Below are 21,306 nucleotides of genomic sequence, written 5' to 3'. Positions count from 1 at the left end.
GCTGAGCCTGGTGAAAACAGCAGCTTTTAAAGCCCCCAAAAACATTAAGGGGGAGGATTTGGAAACCCTAAAGCAACAAACAATCCAACAAAATCTAAACCCACCAAAAAACCAAATACAGCTTAAATAAACTTGCTCCAAAACGATGACAAGTCACCCCAGTCCAAGGAGACACATAAATCCCAGTCCCCAGGGAGAAAGCGGGTCTCGGGGCACAAACAGACGCAGAGGGAAAAGGGCGAGGTTTACAAAGAGCGAGGTAAAAGTCTCCATGACGTGATACAGGAAAAATGTGGGCCCAGTCCCCCCGTTTCCCCCGAGCAGAGCCCGCGGGAGCCGCCTTTTCTATCCGCGCAGCGGGGACCTTCATCCTCAGAGGGCGGAAGAGCGAGCGGGCTCCTGCAAACGAGCACAAAGCAAGGCACGGGTGGGAGCGCTCTCGGAAACCGTGCCCCAGCACGGCCCGGGAGTTTAGCAACCATCTCAGCTCCTGGCTGAACTCTCGCCTGGGAGCACAAGTGAGCACAGTGCCAGAAGCTACTGACTCAGCCTCTGAGAAGGTACGCTGGAGAAAAGCCTCCATGGGAAAACTGAGAGTACAGCCTTTGCATCGCGCTGTTTACGGAAAAACAGTATGGTTGCCATCAGTCCAAAAAACCCAAACCCAAAAGGCACACTGGTAGCCACCACCGCGCGAGAGCAGCAGCGCGCACCCGCTCCGAGGTGGCTGCGCTGCCTCGCTAGGCACCAGCTCCAGAAAAACTCCAGAAAGCGCTGAGATGACACACGTTACCGCAGGCGAGCACCGAACGAGCCGCCCAGCTGGGGTCCCAGACGCGGCCCGTGTCTGATACGCCACGCTGGCCCGCTCCAGCCTTCAGGCTACCAGGCAGATAAAAGGAGCGGACCTCCCGAGCAGAGCCTTCGGAAGACGCCCGAGACGCCTCCGTAGCCTCCGCCAGCTGACCGGTAAACGCGTCACCACGGAGGTTCGAGTCAGACGCAGCGAGCGGGTCTGGCAGCGGAGGTTCCGCTACTCCTCCCCGCTGCGTACCAGGGCTTTGCGCGTTTCCGCGGCAGGTACTCGGGGAGCTCTGGCGTGAGGGGGATCAGCTGCTATCGCTTCTTTTTTTGCTCTTGAAACAATGGAAGAACCGGTGTCAAGTTGTAACTGATGAGTTGTAGGGACAAAACTTAATGCTTGGAAAATCCTACCCCATAAATCAGCTTTTCCAGGCTACTTTTCAAATCACTGCTGCATCTCCCTGCCAAGCAAAACACTGCCACCACTCGGGTGGGAACTGTCTTCTGCAGTCCATTCTGGGAGCGGAGATTTGGAAGAAAAATAGTTTCCAACTCCCTTAGATTTTAAAAAAAAAAAAGTTTCCACAGTTTTCAGACACTCACAGAGCCTGTCAGCATGCTCATACGGACACTTCTGTAGCAAATGCAGCCCTGTTGCAGCTTCTACCGGGGTCAGTTCTGAACTTTTTTCTTCCTGTTTGCTAGGCACCCTCTCCCCCTACACACAGCTTAGACCCTCCCACCCAGCTGGAGGAATCGAGGCTGACTGGGAAATCCAAGCCGTTTTCCCCTGTTTGCCTCCGCGACCGCACACAGCGCAGTCCTGGGAAGCCTCAGCTGGCCAGGAGACGCCGTACGGCACAAGGCAGCACAGATTCGCTCAGGACGTAGGAAGCGCTAAGAACCGCTCACGCTTCATCAGCGACGCGTCCCTTACTGACCTGCTGCTGCCGGGACAGGCCAGCGTCCTCGCGCCGAAGCCGGGCTTTGACTAGAGAGTGCCCAGAGGAAGCTCCCAAAGTCCTTCACCCCTTTCCGTTCCTTCCCCGTGTGCTCCTCACAAAGCGAGGATGAGAGAAACCTAAGAACGTGCTGATCATTTTACTACAAGCCTCCCAGTTCAAAAGCCCATGAAACTAGACGACACGGCGGCACGAAATCCTCGTGTCTGCGTCGGTGGCTACGCAGCGCCACAAAGCTCAACGCAGTCGAGCCCAGCCGGCGCACAGAGCCCAGCCGCCAAGGCTCGCCTCACGTACAGGAGGATCACAGACAGGCCGGCCTGCGCTGGGTCTCTCTGCAAGGGCAGTCGTGAGCAAAAACCACCACCGCCCGGCAGGATACTGGGCACGGCAAGGGCCAGTTTATTTAGTAACTCCGCTTCTCTCCCTGCAACGAATAAAACTCCCCAAGCTCTGGGGCTGCTCTCGCGCGCCGGCAGACGGCACGGTGAAGCGACTCCAGCAGTGCTGTTTCCCCTTCACCGCTCTACCATAAGCCCTGTCCCCTTCACTTCCGTTCTTTCCCGCTCACCTAGTCTGCCCTGCTCGGGAGAAGTCCTGAAGAGGCAGCGGCACGCAGAACAAGCTCCATTTTGCAACAGCAGCCTTGCCCATTACCCCGTGCACCGGAACACTGCAGTACCTACAGCCGCGTATCTGCCTTCCGAGCCAGACCTGCTTTTTTTTTTCCCCCCTCCTCCTTTTATTTTGCGCTACTTGAAGGGAGATATAAATCTCCCGGCTGCGACCTGGCAGTCTCAGCTCCGGGCAGCAGGCCACACCGAAATCCAAAGCTTCCTTTAGCCGCACTGCGCTTCCTTCTCTCTGAATAGCTGGAAGCAGGCAATGCCTACGTTCATGAACTCCTGCAGGCAGCTGCCTTCCTCCCGCCCCGCCAGCCTTGGCTCACCTGCTATTTTGATGTTAAGGTTCGCATCCAGAAGCAGATTCTCAGCCTTCAGATCTCTGTGGACTATATTCCGACAGTGACAGAAGTTGACAGCAGCCACTATTTGCTTGAACTTTCTCCGGGCTTCCTTCTCCGCCATGCGTCCGTGGGCCACCAAGTGATCTGCAGGGACCAAGCGAAGAACAGCGTCGTTATTCACAAAGCAGGGCAACCCTGGCAGGGGCTTCTCGCACGCTGGCGGCAAACGACGCGCAACGCGGAGACGGGGAACGACGCGGGCGCCTGCGTGTTTGCCGGCCTCTGACCCCGCTCTCCTCGCCCCGGCTGCGCCCCAAGGAACGCCTGGGCCCGGAGCCGTTCCGAACACCCCCAGAGCACACAGCTCCCCTCGCCAACGCCGCAACTCCAGACCAAAGCACAGGTTCGGGAACGTTTTCACTTCGGCAACGCGGCAGCAGAAAGTCGTCGCGCACACTTCCGAACGTGTGTGAGCCAGCCTCTGGGTACTCGCTACTGTTTTGGTGCAAAAACCTACCGAAACAGTCAACAAGGCACTTCGTTACGAAAACGGAGCCTGCCTCTGCTACGGAAACCCGATCACTCTGAAATATTGTGTTGAAAAGCTACACTCTCACTCAAAGGCAGCATCCACTGCCAGCCAGCTGGGAAGGCAGCGCCGCACACACGGACGGGAGAAGACCCCCGGGGCTCATCTCCTCGCCCAGTTCAGGGGGCTGCTACCTCCCAGCTGGGCCGTCGCGCCGACCGCCAGAGACCTCTGGCCAAAGCCAGGCTGGAGTGGCTCGTTCCACTCTGCCAACGCCGGTAAGCTGGAGGGCTCGACGGAGAAATCTGTTCTCCAAAATAATAAAAATAAATCGCTTCTGAAGGCTTCTCATCAGGTGGCTGTATTTTTCCCAGTCACCCGTTAATTAAAATACCTGCGACATAATCGACGTGCAGTAAACACTAATTACCAAGATCCATCAGAGCAGCTCTGCTGGCTTCTGACTGCGCAGCAACCCCCTCCTCTACCGCTGACTACCCCGTTGTGCAACAGAGCGGGGCTGTTCTGCAGAGAACGTGTCAATTCCGTTTTATTCACCGGATAAACTTACTCCACGGGCAACTCTGACCCGGGGCTGGGGAAGGAATCCACCACCAGGTCCAACATGACCCTCGACTGACTTGCTAGGAAAAGCAAAATTTACCGCCTCAAGCGCTCTTAAACAAAGTGCGAGGCGCCGATCTCTCAGCTTTCCTGGAAATATTGTAGAGGTTCTCCTGCAGGTAGGACACCAGACCCAGCCACGGCAGCAGGTGCATTCCTACAAGGCTCTCCCAGTATATTTTGCCCAAACTGGGCTCACCTCTGCCCCGCAGGGACGGTGACGCACGCTGTTTGGTCCCGCGCACCCTGCAGAGCCTCGCTCTCCGCGGCTGCCCTGCCAGACGCCCGCTCACGCAGAAAACTTGGCCGCCCCTCTCATTAGTCAGTCCTGCTTAGGCTGCAGAAAGAGTCTTTTTTAGGTCAGACGCGAAATTTCACTTTTCGTGAAGAAATGCGAGCGGAGGGCGGTCCCCAAGCTCCGCACGTAGGCACGGCACCCGGAGACCGCTGACATTTCTGCACAGGCTCCAGAGGAAGGACAGAAACAATGAAGCTACAGAATACTCCACATACCACCAAGGGCAACTGCATGCCAAAATTAACCGTTGCAGGCTTCGTCTGCACAAACCTCTCCTGCAAGGGAGGTTACGGCGATGACCGACCGCCCAGCTGGGAGCCAGCACGCCAAGCTCAGCTGCACCGGGTCCAGAGGCGCCGACTCGCCGCCGAGTCGCACGCGCGTCCGCGCGCTCCTCGGGACCTGAAGAGGCGTGCGGCGTTCCTCCTTTGAGTCTTTTCCAGAGCAAGGAATGCAGGATTTCATTTCACAACCTTGAAGACACCGGTCGCTGCTCTCTGTACTTGCACGAAGCACCTGACGCTGCTCTCTGCACTAAAAACCCACACCGAGGAACAAGCAGCTTCCGGTTAAGAGGTACGATCGATGCACAAGCTTCCACCTTTTGCCTCCGGACAGCCTCCTCGTGCTTTTACGTCGCGTTCTGTCCGGAAAGCAAACGCTGCTTCAGTTTCACGTCTCCTTCGCGTGGCGCGTGAAGTCACATCCTCAGGACATTTGGAGCCCCTGTGATCTCAGCAGCAGCCTGACCTTCCAGAGGGTGGTACCCGGCTGTTGGACGCGTCCGTCCGCCCGCGCTCGGGAGGCGAAGAACAAGAGCAGGAGATGGGAGGCAGGGCAGAGACAGCAGAGGTGCTAACCGCGTTAACCAGACGACAACTCTGTCAAGTTTTCTGAGAACTTTTGTTAATCAAGCAAGCACTCGCACTCTTGTCAATGAGGGCTGCGGGTGATTTACAGACTCACAGCAAACAGCTGGGATCCAAACAGGCTTTCAGGCTACGCTCTGCCTGACCTCAGGAAAAGGCCGCTGGAGGGACCCGGAACAAAGAGCACCCTGTGCTGAACAGGAGACATTCCTTTCCTCGTAACGTCAAACCGGCAGCCCAGCCACACGCAAAACACGCGCAGGGACAAAAATAACAATTTACATTTTGCTGCTGAAGCTCGCAGCGAAGGCAAGCCTTCTCCCGGATCCCCGCGCACCGCTATGCAAACAAAGTGAGTTATCAAGCCCTTTCCAGTAAGGGATGAATCAAAGACGCTTACGGCACAGCGTGGCCGCTGAAGGAGCCCTCAGCCCTTTTACTGGAAACGCAGATAAACAGGCCATGAAGCTCTCCTAGGTGCTCACCCAGCAAGGCCTGCGGAGCTCAGACCAGTGAGGGACAGGACAGGCGGGCATCCGACGCTGACCGACTAAAACCAGGGCCGTTTAGAGCAACCACCGTTCTTTCAGCTAAAAATCCCACCCTCTACTACTGCCTGTGTAATATTTACAGCTCAGGGAAACAGCGCAGATTTGCTTCTAAGGAGAAGCTGCCGTTCACAAGAGCACGGTGCTCTCTTGCGGGTCATACAAAACGCTCGCGCCTCGCGTTTGGCACCCAGAAAGGCACGGCCGTCAGCCTCCCCCACGCCCCGTGTGCAGCTCCGCGCCACGCTTTCGCACCAAAACCTGGGCCGCGGTACTTTCTCTCAACGGCAGGGACACGTGAGATTCTGCGGTACGGGAGATGCTAACGACTGTAGGGAACCCTTTCCAAAACGGGTTGCTACTTCCTCCCCGTAAATTGCTTCCGCTGTTAGAACAAAGTCTTAATGGCTCCTCAGGAAACTCTGATCACAAAAAGCTGAGGCTTTAGTTTCCCACTCTCTGCCCCAGCGCTGAGGGCGCGCGGAACCTTGCGCAGCGCCCAAAAACGCCCAAACCAGGCTAGCGGGGACACAGCCTCCTGGCTTCGGGCTGGAAAAACCCCCGGCTATTACAGAGCCGGCTGCTCCCAGCTATCCGCGAGGGCAAAGCGCTGGGCAGCGTAAGGGAAATCAGCCACGCTAATGAGCTGCGTTTACTCCAGCACACAAGATTTCAGAAAGCAATTAGATTTTCCCTTCGACTCATGTAGGAGGCTATTTCTGTAACCAAGAGAATCCATTCCAAGTTTGTGTACGAGCTTGCACATAGTTTGGGATTTAAAAAAAGACGAGCCCGTCTCTGCCAAATTCCGCAGAAGAGGGAGAAAAAGGAAAACGTGATTTATGCTTTTCTGCGGTGATCCACGCACGAGCGAGCTGTAGTACGCACGCAAGCCGCTGTGCCGCAACGACAGCCTGATGCACGAGGCGGGGGGAGTTTCACGGGCCTCCCGAGCTGTCGCACGTCTGGCACCACGATTCGCGTTGGACAACTGGAAGACCCACCTGGACAAAGGCAGGTTTTCCCCAGGCACACGTGCTTTCCAAACATCAGTCACTATGTGCCGCTTCTTTCACCTCAGAGAAGAAATCCAAAGGACGCGGACAACGTTCAGAAGGCACGGCAACCGCCTACGAAGGTGCTGAGGAACTGGTGTCAGATGATAGTCACTGGAAACCAGCGTTTTTACTTGCCTTAATTTGGGGCTCCTCATGCTTCACTAAGAGCTTCCTCTTTTATTGCAACTCAGCCTCAGCTCCAGCGGAGTGAGAGACCCTGACATCAGAAGCGAATCTTCTGCGATGACTTAACAGGACAAAGAGAAGAGCGCTTCAACGTAGCCGACGGGCCGTACGCGGCTGTCCTCACAAGGACGCTGCCTGCACGCAGATGTGAGCCAGCGCGCTGCCAGCAGGAAGGATTTTGCCCCTTTTGGGAGGCTCGCGTTGGCTGAGCCAGGAAAGAACAACCTGCCAAACTCTGTCACCTGGCACCAGTTCCAGCGTGTAAGTGAATTTTATTTCTACAGGCTTTCTTATCGGCCACGGCAATAAAACAAACAAATTAATAAATCAGCCAACAGGCCCTGCCATTGTGCTGCACAGCTGCTTTTCTGCCTTGAAGAAGAATTGCTCCTGTGGTCAAGAAAGCTCAGCCAAAACATTGTTAGCAGACAATGGAGTTTGAAATGGATGTAACTAACGCACGCTGAGATAACATCAGGTACCAAAAAGATAAGAAAACGCAGGGTTTTGAGAACAAAATACTGCACGACCGCAGGACCGCCTGTTTCTTTGAAAGCTACCAACAAACACCAGCGTTTCCGCTGCTGTCAACAAGTCTCGTGAAACGTGCTGGGAAGCAAAGCGTTCAGCAACGCTTTAAAACGCAACGGGATAACTACGTCCAACATCTTCAATCCCAAAAGTCAGCCAAAGAGAGGAGCGGCACCACCTGTCAAAGAAAGCTGAAGAGCCAGAGGTTACGGAAGTTATTTCTCCACCAAGCTGGTATCATTGATTTCTCTACTCCCCTTGTCAAGGGAAGGACTCAGGCTGAAGGGCATCTCTCCGCTGAAACAAGAGAGCCTGGCAGCTATTCTCGGTTCAGGGTAGCAGCCCAAGCGCATTGTCTGATTAAAGAACGCAGTAAGTGTACTCACCAAATATCTCCCCGCCACTGGCATACTCCGTCACCAGATAAATCATCCTCTCCGTCTCCATTACCTGCACACAAGGACAGAAAAGTGACACGTCAGCAGACTGCCGTCTGCAAAGAGAGACTTAACTAACCCCAAATTTTTATGCCTGGTATAACGGATGTAACCGCTTCCACCAAACCCAAACCAGCACCTTCCCGTGCCTAGAGAGGCACGCAAAGGAACGGAGAGGAACCGAGGAAAGAATCAAGCACCACGTTTTAAACACAACGCTTCACCTGCGCCTTCCTCCCCTCCCTTTAGCGTTTGCTCCCCGGCCTCCTCTCGTTCCAGCAACCAAACCAGTTCACCTTTCTAATTAATCAGTCTTGCAGGCACGAAAACAACCCAACGCGATTTTGCCGAAGGGGGAAAATTCCCCGAATCGACCCGTGACGTCCCAGTGAGTCAGGACCCACCAGCAACAAACCAGAGCGCAGGCTTTGCTTCAGGGAGCCTGCCCGTTCCAGCCGGGTAACGCTCCGTTTCTAACGCCCATTTTGAAGAGAGTCGTAGGATTTGGGAGCAGCGGGAGTCCAACACGCCAAGGCCAGCGATTTATTGGATGGCGTTTCTGTAAAGGGCCAGGCGCCCCGCAGACAAAGGCGGCAAGGGGCTGACGGAGCGATGCCACGCTCGGCGCGGGGCTCTGGGAAGCACGGGACGGATTTCTGAGCGTGCTCCTGTCACCCTCAGTGAAACTTTGCTCCAAAGTGACCTCAGAGTCCCAAACAACCTCTAGGGCTGCAGAGGAGCAAAGCACGGGCCAAGGCACTGTGTGCTGAAGACCTCATCTACATTTTGAATGCTCACCAGCCAGCGGGCGACGAGGTACGGTCGCATGGAGCATACGAAAAGCAGCACACGCTGCCCTCCTGCCTGTAGATGTGGCAAAGGCGGCTCCCAGGGCTGCGCTGGGACCTTGCGGCGAGTGCTCACCTGGGGTGGTTCCCAAAACTTGGTGCTAGTTATTTATTAGGCTTCCCAGCCTCGTCAATGGAAAAGCACAACGCGTTCCACGACAGGTCAGTTTCAATACTCAGGGAGTTCAGAAAAGGCCTGGGAACAGCTGGATTTTGGTTTTTGTTTTGGTTTTTCTGTTTCAAAGTCAAGGGAAAGTTCACCTTTTGCCGGGAGATGGACTGTTGTCCCATCAGAGCAGCTGGGCGCTCGGAGCCCATCGCTGCTGTTCTTACTCAGAATCAGGACTCGAAGACGTAAACGTCGTATTTTAAAAAACACACGCCTGGCCTAGAGCAGCAGTGCTGCATCAGCTGGATTGCTATTCTCTGAACGTCACAACCGGAGCGTAAGAGAGACGAACCTCGGTTCTGCTCACGTGTCACAGGGCAAGACACGCAGCTGCCACCTGATGGTGACACTTCGTGTCCAGAAAACTCTCAGATATTTTAAAGCACATCTCTGTTTCCAGACAGAATCTCTTCTATTAGACCACTGTCACCACAGACACTTCCTCCTTTTTCACTTACACACTCTCTTCAGTTTTAGAAGCTCAAGGAAACGGGATTTTTCGGCTCAGATTCCTGATGAAACGCTGTGAAAGGCTCTGAATTCCCAGCTCCGGGTTTCAGCAGTTTTCATCCAGAAATAAATGCCATGAGAAGCACCAGATGAAACATGCCCTGCAGCCGGTACCCCTTCCTCACCTGAGCAGAGCTGAGCCACAAGCTCACCAGTTCAGTATCACATACAAAACTTTAGACGGAACAAAACAGGTTGAAAAAGAGGTTTTTGCCTCAAAAAAAAAAAAAAAAGCTTTAAGGAGTCACTTTGCAGAGAAGTGTTCCCTAAGTACCTTCAAAATGCGCAGTTCCCCAGTGTCTCTGGTAAGCATCCCAGGCTTGGCCAAAACGGCTAAACTAAACATTGACCTCCCTCACTTCTACGCACTTTTAACTCCTTGGAGCTCAGATTATCACCCAGACCCATCAGGCCCAGACGGGAGCAGACTGGGCTGAAACCGATAAGAGCTGGTTCCAGGGAACGGGAACTTCTACTGAGAATCCCACAGCTTCTCCCATAAAACGCTCGCACTGACACTACACTGCCGAAGGAGATAACCTCGGGACGTTTCCCCCGCGTTTCCACGCCCACCACCCGCGGCAGGCAGCCACAAAGAGGGGCTGGCCCATCCTAACCAGGCTCTTGCGCCAAACACTTCCCCAGGACGAAGGGCCCCGGACAGCCCTTTCTCTGCCCTGGTACCAGAAAGGCCCAGGGAGGGAGCCTTTCATCTGTCCAACGGCTTCCACACCAGCATTTAGCGCTTCACCAAGGGGCTGCTCTCCTCTACTCCTCTGCTCCCTGCTCGCCTCTGCCCTCTCACAGCTTCCTTGCTGTTCTACTTGCCCGTGCCGTCGGATGGCACCGCCGAATCCGCGTGCAAAAGGCGACGCAGGTGGATCCTGTCTCTGCCGGTTTTGTTTGCAGGCCAAAAATGCCAACCAGGCTGGAGAAAAAGGTCTGCAAACAATGCTGAAAAGCGGCTCTGCCGCTGCCGTCCATGACCTTCCAGGAAAGCGCCGAGCAGATGAGCAAGTCCTCAGGGCCACAGGGCAGCTGGGCAGGCGGAGGGCGGCACGGGAGCTGCGTGCTCGCAGCCCTGCTCGCGGAGGGGACTTACTCTCTCCCTTCGGTTGAGAAGGGGAGCCCACATCCGGTTTCAACTGGGAAACTGCAAAGCACACAATAGCCATAAAGAAATGGCAAGAGGCCAGCCCCCAGCGGAAGCGCGATCTCCCAGAAAAGAGAAGGGTTAGCCACATTCACCCCTGCACCAGCCCCTCTCATCACAGCACGCCCAGACCTTGAGAACTCAAAGGACTCGTCCAGTATTTCACCCAGGATAAGCCTAGAGAAAGCACCACTACGCCGCGTAAAGCCATAGTGCAGAGGGATGGAAACCCCGCTGCCGCGCGCTCCTACCTGGTACAACCTGATGATATGTGGGTGGCACAGCATCTTCATGATCTGAACTTCTCTAAATATCTTCTTCAGGTTCTCTTCGTCCAGCTGCGTCTTGTCAATTATCTTTATAGCAACCTAGCAGGAGGGGAAACGGAAGAGGTTACTGACCCAATCGCACATCAGGAACAGCACTTTAAAAACGAACACTGCCCAGAAGACCCTGCTGTCTGGAGGATGAACACAGACGCTGGTCCGAGAGCCGCAGTGCCTCGGCACGGCGGCAGCGAGCGGATGGAGAGGTTGCCAGCTAGCCACGCAGAGGGGAACGGCTTGCGGGGACTGAAATCCGGCCGCACGCGGAGGAAGGGACTCTGTCGCACTATCCACACACCGTCTCACTGTAACAGGGCTGATAAATACGAGCAGGGATGGAAACGGGACGAGGGCGGTCAGGCTCCTCACAATCGAGGTATTTATTTATCCATTTTAAAGCAGAAGTGCTCTGTAACACTACGCTGACGCAGTTTAAACAAGCCTAAGTGCTTCCAGTCAGCTGCTCCGCAGCCGCGAAGACTTCCTCGCTTCTCCTCCCTCCACCTTGCCCGAGCGGCTCCTGGCTCTTCTGGGCGCGGACAGCAAAGCCGGCACGCTCCAAACAGGAGGCACCTCTGTGCTGAAAGTGCCTCCGCTCTAACAAAGCCATTTGTTCCACCCGCACGCAGATAATAAGGAATCTTTTCCCCAGGCCTGGTTTAGAAGGAGAGAAAGGACAGCGCTCTCAGCCGGCACGACACCTCGCTGGAGCATGCGGCTGAGCGCAAAGGCCACGCTTACTGCAGGGGAGCGTCTGCGCTGCTGCTTCCGAACCCAGTTTCAGCCTTGAGCTCATAAGGACCTTCCTCCCCACCCAGAGACGAGCAAGCAGCTACGCTATACGCCAGCCGAACTCCCATTTGTGGGCCGAGTCACCATCACCCACAGCAAGTTCTCTCGCCTGGCAACGGCACCTCCGTGGGAAAGGAACCGCTGTTACCAATCCCCTCTCCAATTTACCAAGCTTCTGCCGAGGAGGCCTGCAGAATCATGCAAAGGCACGGGGAAGGGCATGCGAAGCGGCGCTGCGGTAAAAACCGCTGACGAGGCACGGCCGGGAAGATCTGACACAGGAGCCGCAGCCCAGCTACAGAAACGCGCGGCTGGTAACAGACCCGGCGCTCGCGAGGGACGAGGACGAGTGCTCCGCACACAGAGGCGTGCCGCGGCCGCGGACAAAACCATAGCGGCACACGATGCCGAACACGTGTCCTGCTCCTCCGGTGCCAAACCCCAGGTGCAACGCTCAACGACCCTCTAACGGCCACGGTGCTGTTTGGAGAAAAACAAACAAACACAAAGGATCTTTAAGGGAACAATCTGAAACGGGTGAAAATTAAGCGTACTATTTTACGACAAAATCCTTGCCAGGGGAATAACTGCCCTGCATGCAAGTGGAACGCAGCAGAATCCTGAAAAGGCAGCGAGTACAATAAGCTGCTCCTTTCATTTGAAACCTTGAACTCGGCGCAGAGGAAGGATTCCAGCCCTCGAAGTCACCGAGCACGCTTCCTACAGGAACAGCAGCTGACAGGCGGCCAGGGCTGGCACCTGGCACTGGAAGCCGCTGGCAGGAGCGGGGTTGGGGCCAAAACGCAAGGTGAAACGGCAGAACCGGGCCCCGCTGGGCGCCGCCGCCGAGCGCTAACCAGCGGTGATTAACGGGGTGACGAGCCACTGCCGTCCCGGGCTGGGCGCAGCAGGCAGGCGAGAGGCGCGCGTTGCGTTTGCTCTGGTCCCTGTGGCCCCGCACCGCACAGTTTCAAGGACAACGCTCAGGAGCGGACGGGGAAAGTGAAGAGAGCCAGAAGGGGCTTGAAGAGCACTCAATACACGCCTTTCACCAAGGCTTTTCCCTGCAAGGACGGGCTTTTGTAAAGCTCAAACCAATATATATATATTTTTAAGAAGCTAAGAGAAGCTTCCGCAAAGAGCGAAGCCGAGATGTCTACCAGGAGACACGAGTCACTTTCAGGCACCGACATCCAGATGAAAATGCACAGATCTGGAGCATTCCTAAGCTCCCTACTTCTTCCCTGCTCCGTATGAGACTAAGGAAGTCTCATTTCCCAGCTTAATTATTTGCCTTGAGCTGACGCTCTCCTGGCCAAGCTGAAGGTATGCAGAGCATTTGGTCGGCAGAGCCAGAGCAAACAGAACCGCGCCGCTCTGGTTTTCCTCTCCGACAGCACGGGGCAGGGAGAACCGGCTGCCATCTCCCTGCCGGCCGGCCCCACGCCGCTCACCCTGCCACGCTGCGCGCGTGACGCGTGACGCCCTGGAACTCCGCGCCCACCAGACACACGGTACCTGAGGCGGCAGCAACGGGATGCAAGCACCAGCCCGAAGACGTCGTCTCGTGAAGGATCTGCTTGCGAGCTGGGCCAAACGGGTGGCCCTTGGGCAAACCCAAACCCCTCCTCAAAAGCCACGAGGAGGAGAGACCTGGCGTTTCTGAGGAGGTTTCTTCAAAACGTTTTCATTCCACTCAACTGCCTCCACCAAGCGACATAACATAAAAGGTAAAAGTCTCCTTAAAAAGCCTGGGGAAACCACTTTGCGCTCCGGTTTCAGGAAATTCAGAGCTTCCTCATGAGCGAGGGTGGAAGTAGGAAATCCCCTCCGCGCGCGCGGCAGAAGGGAAGGCGCAGGGAGTTCAGGGTGGGGGGCTGCGCCTCCCCGGCGCTTTGGGGAGGGACTCCCTTTGGCTCCTTCCAGAGATCTGCTCTTTGGTTTGTTTCACAGGATTGCTTTCTTCCAGAGGGAAGGGGTGGTTTAAAGGCTTTCCAGAACAGACCACATTGGTTTCTGCCTCATATTCCCCCTCCCTTGGAAGATGATTCAGGATTTCAGCAGAAGACGACCGGCTGAAGTCCTCCAGTCACACCAGTCAGCCTGACTTCCCCTACAACTGGGTCGCAGGGAAGCGGCCACAACGCATTCAGGCCTGCTAGGCGCAGCTCCCTTCCATCGGGAACGTCTCCCTGCCTGAGCCTCCGGAGCAGGACAGGGCCCCTGCAGCCGCACGCCCTCCTCCTCCTGGGCTTTGCTCCATCCTCAAGCTGCCGACGCAGGTTACGCACACGAGCCCGCAGCTTTCGGGCGAAGTTTCCGGCCCTGCCGGGACTCCAGCTCTGCAATATTACTCACGCCAAAAGAACCGTTTGCAGCTGGTTTCACAAAACACTGAAAACCCCCAACGCCAACGTCGAGCACGTTCCCTCGTGCTTACAAATCCCAGGTAAAAAGGAGAGGAGAGCGCAGACCAAACGCCATCAAATAAAGCGCAATTAGAAGGGGAAGCAAGCCGTGATCTAACTTCTTAAACAATGGAATACTACTAAAAAAAATGAGTCTGGAAAAGAAACTCTTCTTTTATCACCAGTTAACGAAGCTTACGAGCAGTAGGAGATACGCCAAGCCTGGAGCATGCACGCTGCTACCAATCAACAAAATGTTCCCTCCTCTTCTAAACATTTCATTTTTACCTTCTGGGATCCAAGCAAAACTTACACTAGTCATTTGAAGTTGTTACTTGGAAGAAATGCTGAGTTGCTAAAAAAACCAACAAAACCCCAGCGCGTCCCGCCACATCACACGGAAGTCAAGAGGGCCAGAAGCCACGCTTCAGCCCAAACCAGCAAGTTGCTTTCACTGCACCCCACTGCACTGAGAAAAGTCAACGTGCTTATTTGGGAGAAACACTTCCTGGAATTGTTCTGAGTCCTCCCACTCCCCATTCCTCCTGGAAAACCCTCAGTAAGCGCTCACTGGATGCGTTCTGCTGTGGATTAACATCTCCATGCAACTCGGTCCCCATTTCTCCGTGAGGGCAGCGGGCAGAGCACCGCCACACGCAAAGCTGCGGCCACAAATGAACGACCTCAACGTTTGCAAACCGGGTGCGATCAGGGGCCCCGCGCCACAGATCTGGCTCCGCCATCGCCGTTCTCCCCACGTTAGAGCCGTCCAAGTCTGAGTCTGCAGCGCAGACAAGCAGCACACACAGAAGGCAACAGGCGTACTCGCGACGTGCAGAGGCACTTTGCTGGCATACGGACACACGTCTGCGACGCAAAGAAACCCTGAACTCCAGGCCTCCGCAGGTCACGCCTCATTTCGGGAGCGCGGTTTGACAGATGTCACTCCAGAGCAACGTCGCCTCTCCGTACGGCCGGCCGGATGGCGGAGGCACGCGTTTTTCCGGCAAGCTGTCATCACAAGCCCGCTTGTGAGCTCTCTGGAGCCTCAAACAGGCAATTTGTACAATTTCTGGTCCCAAGAAAATGCTCGACAAAAAAAGATGCGCTCTAACCAGCATTCTGTATACCCGGACAACAGCTTCTTACCGAACCGGCGAGACTTCTCCTGACAAGCTCACGGACAAGGGAGAGGCAGATCCTCCTCGGAATCAACCAAGTAGCAGCGTCCGCCTAACTAAAAGCGACGCAGCAGACAAAACTAGGCCGTTCTGCAGCAAATCGCTGCTTTCGGAGGTGGCACAAATGCAAACGCTGGCAGCAACGGAGAGCAGGAAACGGGGGACCAAGCTGCACGGAGAAAAGCAGCGTTTGCTCAGGAAGGAAGCTATCACCTCGTCCACATCCCTCTTCAGAATCGATGCGGCGACGTCTGTCCTGCGCGAGGTGAGGCAAAGACTGATGGCGTTCTAAGAAAAGGCAAGACGTCCAAATCCGCTTGCAGCCGGAGGAACTCGCCCACAACACCCTCTAGGAGCCCGTCGAGGTGGTACGGCATCAGCACACAATCCGTAGAACCCGCCGGCGGCTCAGCGCGCTACCCGGGCTCCAGGCTCACCAAACCTCAACCTGAGGACCGAACCGCAGCCGCGGAGGTCAGCCACCCGCAGCTTAAGCGCAGGAATCCCTCAAGCTATGCCACGTCTCCCTCCAAACTTGATCCTTCTTAGGGGCAGGATTTCCAGAAGCTGTGCTGAGTCCTGGACGGACGCTGAACCTCCCGGTCCCGGCCACTGCTCCCTCTTCTTCCGCAGCCGCAGCAAGAGACCACGCTCGACTGAACCCACAGCAGAGCGGGTTTTAGCAAACGCGGCTCGAGCCAGCCACACCTCACCAGTTCAAACAAAAGCCAGTATGGTACATCCACGCTACTCCTGGCTCTTCCAAATTCCACCAGGCGTACCCCGTACCGTTTACACTACCACTGACCTCTTTTTACTTCGCGCTCCGTAACAAGAGGAGGAAATGGATCCAGCTCCACAGCTTCGGCGGACGTTTGTGCCAGCAATTTGTTTTTCCTTCAGAAGCCGGAGAAAAGGACTGTAACGCTTAACAGATGCAAGCCGAAGAACTTCACGGGAGTCAGAACCGTGAATTAGAGGCGGTGTGGAAAATTATTTATTTCTCCTACTGGAGGAGAGAACCCCAAACCCCATCCAGGAACACCAGCCGACAGCGATGCCGGTACTGCTGCGCTGAAACACGTCCACATGTCCATCCACAGAGAGCAGGCGCAAAAAGCCAAACGCCAGCTTATGAGATTGCCTTGGCCGTAAATGCAGACTATCTAAGAACCAGGATTACAAGTTAGCTTAAGCCTAAGGGAAAAAAAAAGCCTGGGTTTGCTGGAGCAAAGGGAAGGGAAATCCAGCCCTGAACGCTGCTGCGGCTCGGCCGTACGATCTGCTGACAGTCTGCAGCACTACCTCCACGGCTTCTACACAAATTAAAAGCAATCTTGGCACTTACTACACAAAGACTGCGCTTGCTAATTAAAACCGGTTTTGAATAGGCTTTGTTAGACCTTACAGAGGCACCTTTAAATTGATGTAAAGCGGTTAACTAGTCAAACGCGGTGTGAAAAAGCAGATCCTGGTCACGTAAGCTCGACTACCCCGTAGCGGCTCAGGTCCAGTGAGATGCGACCGCAGCTTTTCTGCTTAGGCCTGAGCGGGCTCCCGCTTACGCTACAGCTCGGCCTGCCGGCAGCCTGCACGCAGGAGAAGCCAAGAAGTGAATCACAACCCGGGAGGAGGCTTGCCCACCTCCGTCCCCTTTCAGTACAGGTTATGCTCCGTCTCGGGGCGCTGCATTCACACTTTCTCCATCGCCCTCTCCCCATGAAGCAATTAGCAGCTGAACTTCTGTCCAAAAGCACGTGAGCGGCAAGGTCGGGCCGCAGCCGCACAGCGCTGGCCATCAGGACGCGGCACCGACCGCGTTTTAAACCGAGGGGGGAATGGAGGAAAGGTCTGAGAGAAGGAGACGGCAACACAGATGCTCTCGCCTTTACCTGCCGTACTTCCCGCGCACGTAGAGCGGCGTAGGAGGGGAAGCACAAAGCAGCTTCGCATCTCGGCAGCGATGGAAAGAGCTGAGCGTCTGAGGGGGAGCGAGGGAGAGCAGCCTGACACACGGGTCAGACACCCCCGGTGACATCCGGCGCAGCGCCGCAGGCCACAATACCAGGAAAACCAGAGCACTCCTGAGAAGAGCGGGCTGCTCTTAGGCGCTGGGGTCTCCCTGGCTCGCAGGAACGACACCCAGAGCGATGCCGACCGGCACTGGGTTGAAGACACGGCTTCCACGCTGCCGCTCAACGCTGGCGCGGTCTTTCTTCAAATGCAGCGTTACTTAACTCGATCCTGCCCCACAACCTCTCTGGAAAGCCCGGTGAAGGGATAAGAAAATGAAACCAATATGGAGAAGTGTGTTGCAGGATCTAGAACTGAGGCCATCAACTGTTTCTTTTGGACATTTAAACCCGTGAACACCTTTGACGGTTACTCCGCCCCTGCCCTCCGTCCCAGCAGCCCAGGCATTCCATAAAAACAAGATTCCCTTTCCCAACACCTTGAATACCCGTCCGGCAATACTATGACAGGAGACTGGAGCTGTACAGGGCAACTGACCACCACTCCGACAGCTGACCCCTAATCTCTCTGGGGGCTGCCACCTTAGGATGGGAAGCAGCCCTCAAACAACCAGCATTGCGAAAACTGAAAAGCCCGAGCGTGGCCAACCAGCAAAGCTTTATTAACACGTATCACACCGACGTAAGAGCATCGCGCAAAGCCCCAGCGCAAACTCTTGATTCGCAACCCATTTCCCGTGGCTTCGCGCAGAACCAAGCGGCAGCTGAAGCAGCGAGCACGCCGACCAACGCGCTCAGCTCATTTCGGTGGCCGGAGTCCACCACGCGTGCAGGATCACCTGTCCCCCAACCAGCCCGCTCCTTACACCGCCACTGCTCCCGCCTGCGGCCGGCCGAGCCGCAGGAACGCGTACGAGCCTCTTGCTCGCTGGCGCTGCCTTTGAGCAACGCTGGGCTCTGGGAACGAGTTGCTTAGCAGCAGAGTTTTGGAAATGCAGTCGCAGGCAGGAAGAAATTCGTCACAGCAGGCTGCGCATCAGGAATGCCGTACGGCAGCGGCCGCAGGTCCGCCTGCTGCGAAACCCAGCCGTGCTCGCTGCAACGCAGAGACCTCATCTGAGAGCGGGGGGGAACGAGACACAGCCTACCTTCTGGGTTCTTAGGGAAAGACCTGGCTCAGATATCAATGGGAAGTCTTTAGAAAGCCGCTAGAATACAAGAGGAAGCAGGTTTTTGAAGCGTTACTGAAAGTTCTGCGGGATTGTCATCTTACTCTAATTCAGTCTTGACCTGAAAACGCAAGGGACGAGGGAAACGGTGCATTTCAGGGGGGTACACAGCGTGAAACAAGGCTCTGGTTGGAATGCAAGCGGAGTGAAGTATTAAAAACCAAAAGCTCGGCAGTAAGGAAAGTTAGCAGGCGGCGTGCACCAACTGCAGCGTTCAGAAACACGAGGTACTTCTGGTTTTGAGTGTTTTTAAGAAACACTTGTAAGGCAAGGAGCACTCCTCGGGTGGAGATGTCTCCGACGAGAAGAGGGAACACCTTAACCCCACTCACGTCAGAAACACGTACCCGGTGCTCAGCAACGGGTCTCCCAACAAGTAGAGAGCAGCCGGCTGATTTTTAACAAGAGCAACACGCACGCAGCAGAAGCGGCTCTGGTTTGGCAAGAAACCCTCTGGCCAGCGCAAGCCGTAAGCTGCAACCAGGAAAACCAACCGGCGCCGCAGCACAGCGCGCGCAGAGCCACGGGGAGCCTTTGCACCGGCGTTCCCTTTACTTCCCGAGGTTCCGTAAGGGTTAACGCAGAGGACTTCTGGAAGATATTAAGCGCCGATGTCTTGGCTTCCCTTCTGCAAACAGCAACAGCCTCCAGAGGAATCTGTCATCCCGTATAACAATCCCTTTCGCTCACCCTCAGCGGCCCGCTGCCGCGGCCTCGCCGCAGCCGGAGCGGCGGAGGCTCCACGTGGAGCTATTGCGCCCAGTTATGCCCACATTCCGGGGAGGAGGCCAGGTCCTCGGCAGCGCCAGCACGCAGGCCATTCGGAATACCCAGTTATGTTCTGAGCAGTCGTTCTCAGCAGCACAACAGCTCCCGGGTGAAAAAGGCGGCTCTAGGAACAGGGGCCTGGGCTGTGAAATTGCTGCAACACAGGGACGGGGAAACGGTAAAAACTTGTCCCCAGGGAACGTCCAGCGCTTCCCAAAGCGTCTGCAGCTGGCTCTGCTCCCGCGGCGCCGGCGAGAACGCCGAACGCTCTCCGCCCAGGAGCCGGCACCTAGTGATTCTCAACTCTCCCCACAAGCGTCTTACATAAAGATAAGCCAAACGCCCGACCCAGATGCCGCATTCAGCGACGTTTAGACCCCGCGTTTCCAGCGGCAGCCTTTACACGTTTGCCACGATGAGATGGCAGTTTCCATGGGAACAAAGAAGCGGCGGCCCCGTCACAGGACGCCTTGCAAACGGCGCTTTCCTGCGGCTCGGCACGGAACGCGGCAGGCAGCGGGCACCTCCAGAGAGGCGCGCTCCCAGGCCCCTCCACGCGATCGTGTTCCCAACACCGAGGGCAGCGTACAGCGCGTTTATGGTGAACATCCACGGCTCTGCAAGACCGTACTAGCAGACAGGACTAATGTCTTCCCAGTGGCGGCCAACCCAGCCGACACCTGCGTTAATCTGGGCAACTTCTGCCCATAAACGTTCACTCTGGGAGCAGCCCTCCTCTTTGTGAGGAAGGCAGGCGGTTGTGGAGTGCCAGTGCCACCAGCAAACGAGCACAGAGCAGTCCGGAGGAGATGCCTGCCTCTGGGGAACGGGCAGAATCTGAAGATAAGCAGCACCGTGAAGGCTACGCATTTCTTACCTTCCCTGCCAGATGTTACATCTCTGTTTTTCTCCACGCCCCTCATCCTCTTCCTCCCCCAAGAACAGCCCCAAACATCTACAGGCTGGACTTCAACAGCTGCCGAAGCACCCGAGCCAGCTAAAGCCTGAATCACAGAAAGGTTGCTCACGTTGCAGCGTGGCAAAGGCTTCTCCGGATCAGGTTATCAGCTCGTGCGGCAGAATCCCAAGGGATGTGCCCAAAGCATTTTTGGAACAAGGCTGACACAGTCGTTAGGCTCAGAAGAGTCCGGTATTCACGCGCACCTCTGCCGCAGCTCCACGCACTCGCTTGGGACAGCCTTCAAAAGGTTTCCCTCTCAAAGACGTCTCCGCCAATACCGTGTTTACTACGCGCCTGCAAAACCTAGCAACTTGAGCCTGCATTTGGCTCCAAAAAGCACAGAAACAATCCAACCAACGCAACACAAATTTTCAGGTCTAAAATGTCAGAGTTTTCATCGCTGTCGCAAGAGTACAGAAGGAAGCGATCTTCTCAAAGCCGTTGCCTCCACTCACTACCTCCACTCCTTCAGTTAATTAAAAATCCCTCTGTGTGCTGATTTAGGGAGGGGTAACGCTCTCATCAGGCAGATCTGAGCCACGCTCCCCTGGGCCTGCAAACCACCGTGGCTGCCTCCGTCCCCTCAGTCGCACAAAAGAACATTTTCAGGCTCAGCAAGCAAAGGGTCCAGAGTACCACCACCCCTCACTCCAAAACTGTGATGAAATGAAGTGGAAACTTTTAGGAAGAGAAGCCAAAAGCGAAACTGGAAGGAATGCAGCCTTCAACACGTTAACCCTCAACGAACAAGATTAAAAGATCCAAGCAACGGTGAGCCCCTTCCTCACCCTAGTCTTGCGCACGCCTGGCAGCGGAAGCAAACCAAATCGTGCCGGCGCTAGTACCACAGATTTCAGGGAAGCCGCCTCCCGTGCCCCCGTCCCACCTACTTCCCATTATTTGCACCGACTCAGAGACGTTTACTAGATAAATTAACGCTAGCGACCTTAAAACCTCAACCCGGTGACAGCGGCATCTCTGCAGCGTGGCGGAGCGGCTGCCCGTAAAGCGGCGCGCGCGGGGAGCCGCCTGCCTGGCGCCGCGCTCCTCCGTCACCGTCGGTCACCCTGCCCCGCACGGGACCTTCCTGGGGACGCTGCTGAGAATGAGAGCCTCTGCGGCTTTAGCAAAGCACAAACGGAAACGCCAGGCTGGCAAGTTATGTTCAACCATCA

General features: G+C 55.7%; 1 protein-coding gene across 9 annotated transcripts in view; it reads right to left on the bottom strand.

Moving 5' to 3' along the window:
• SIK3 (SIK family kinase 3) overlaps positions 1 to 21,306 on the bottom strand; it is a 72,167-nt gene that overhangs the window by 25,155 nt on the left and 25,706 nt on the right. For 5 of the 9 annotated variants that reach the window (XM_086766128.1, XM_086766129.1, XM_086766135.1 and 2 more), the window contains exons 2-4: positions 10,745 to 10,861; positions 7,763 to 7,826; positions 2,716 to 2,877 (exon numbers count right to left, since the gene is read on the bottom strand). In XM_086766128.1, the coding sequence (XP_086622254.1) occupies positions 2,716 to 2,877; positions 7,763 to 7,826; positions 10,745 to 10,861 (343 nt within the window). Of the gene's footprint in view, positions 1 to 2,715; positions 2,878 to 7,762; positions 7,827 to 8,109; positions 8,130 to 9,614; positions 9,704 to 10,744; positions 10,862 to 21,306 lie in introns of those variants that run through there. The other 4 variants (XM_086766130.1, XM_086766132.1, XM_086766133.1 and 1 more) reach the window with 4 other exon arrangements.

Source organism: Chlamydotis macqueenii, chromosome 24 (assembly GCF_036417535.1).
Source record: "Chlamydotis macqueenii isolate bChlMac1 chromosome 24, bChlMac1.mat, whole genome shotgun sequence".
Taxonomy (NCBI): Eukaryota; Metazoa; Chordata; class Aves; order Otidiformes; family Otididae; genus Chlamydotis; species Chlamydotis macqueenii.
This window is presented reverse-complemented; position numbering and strand designations above follow the sequence as displayed.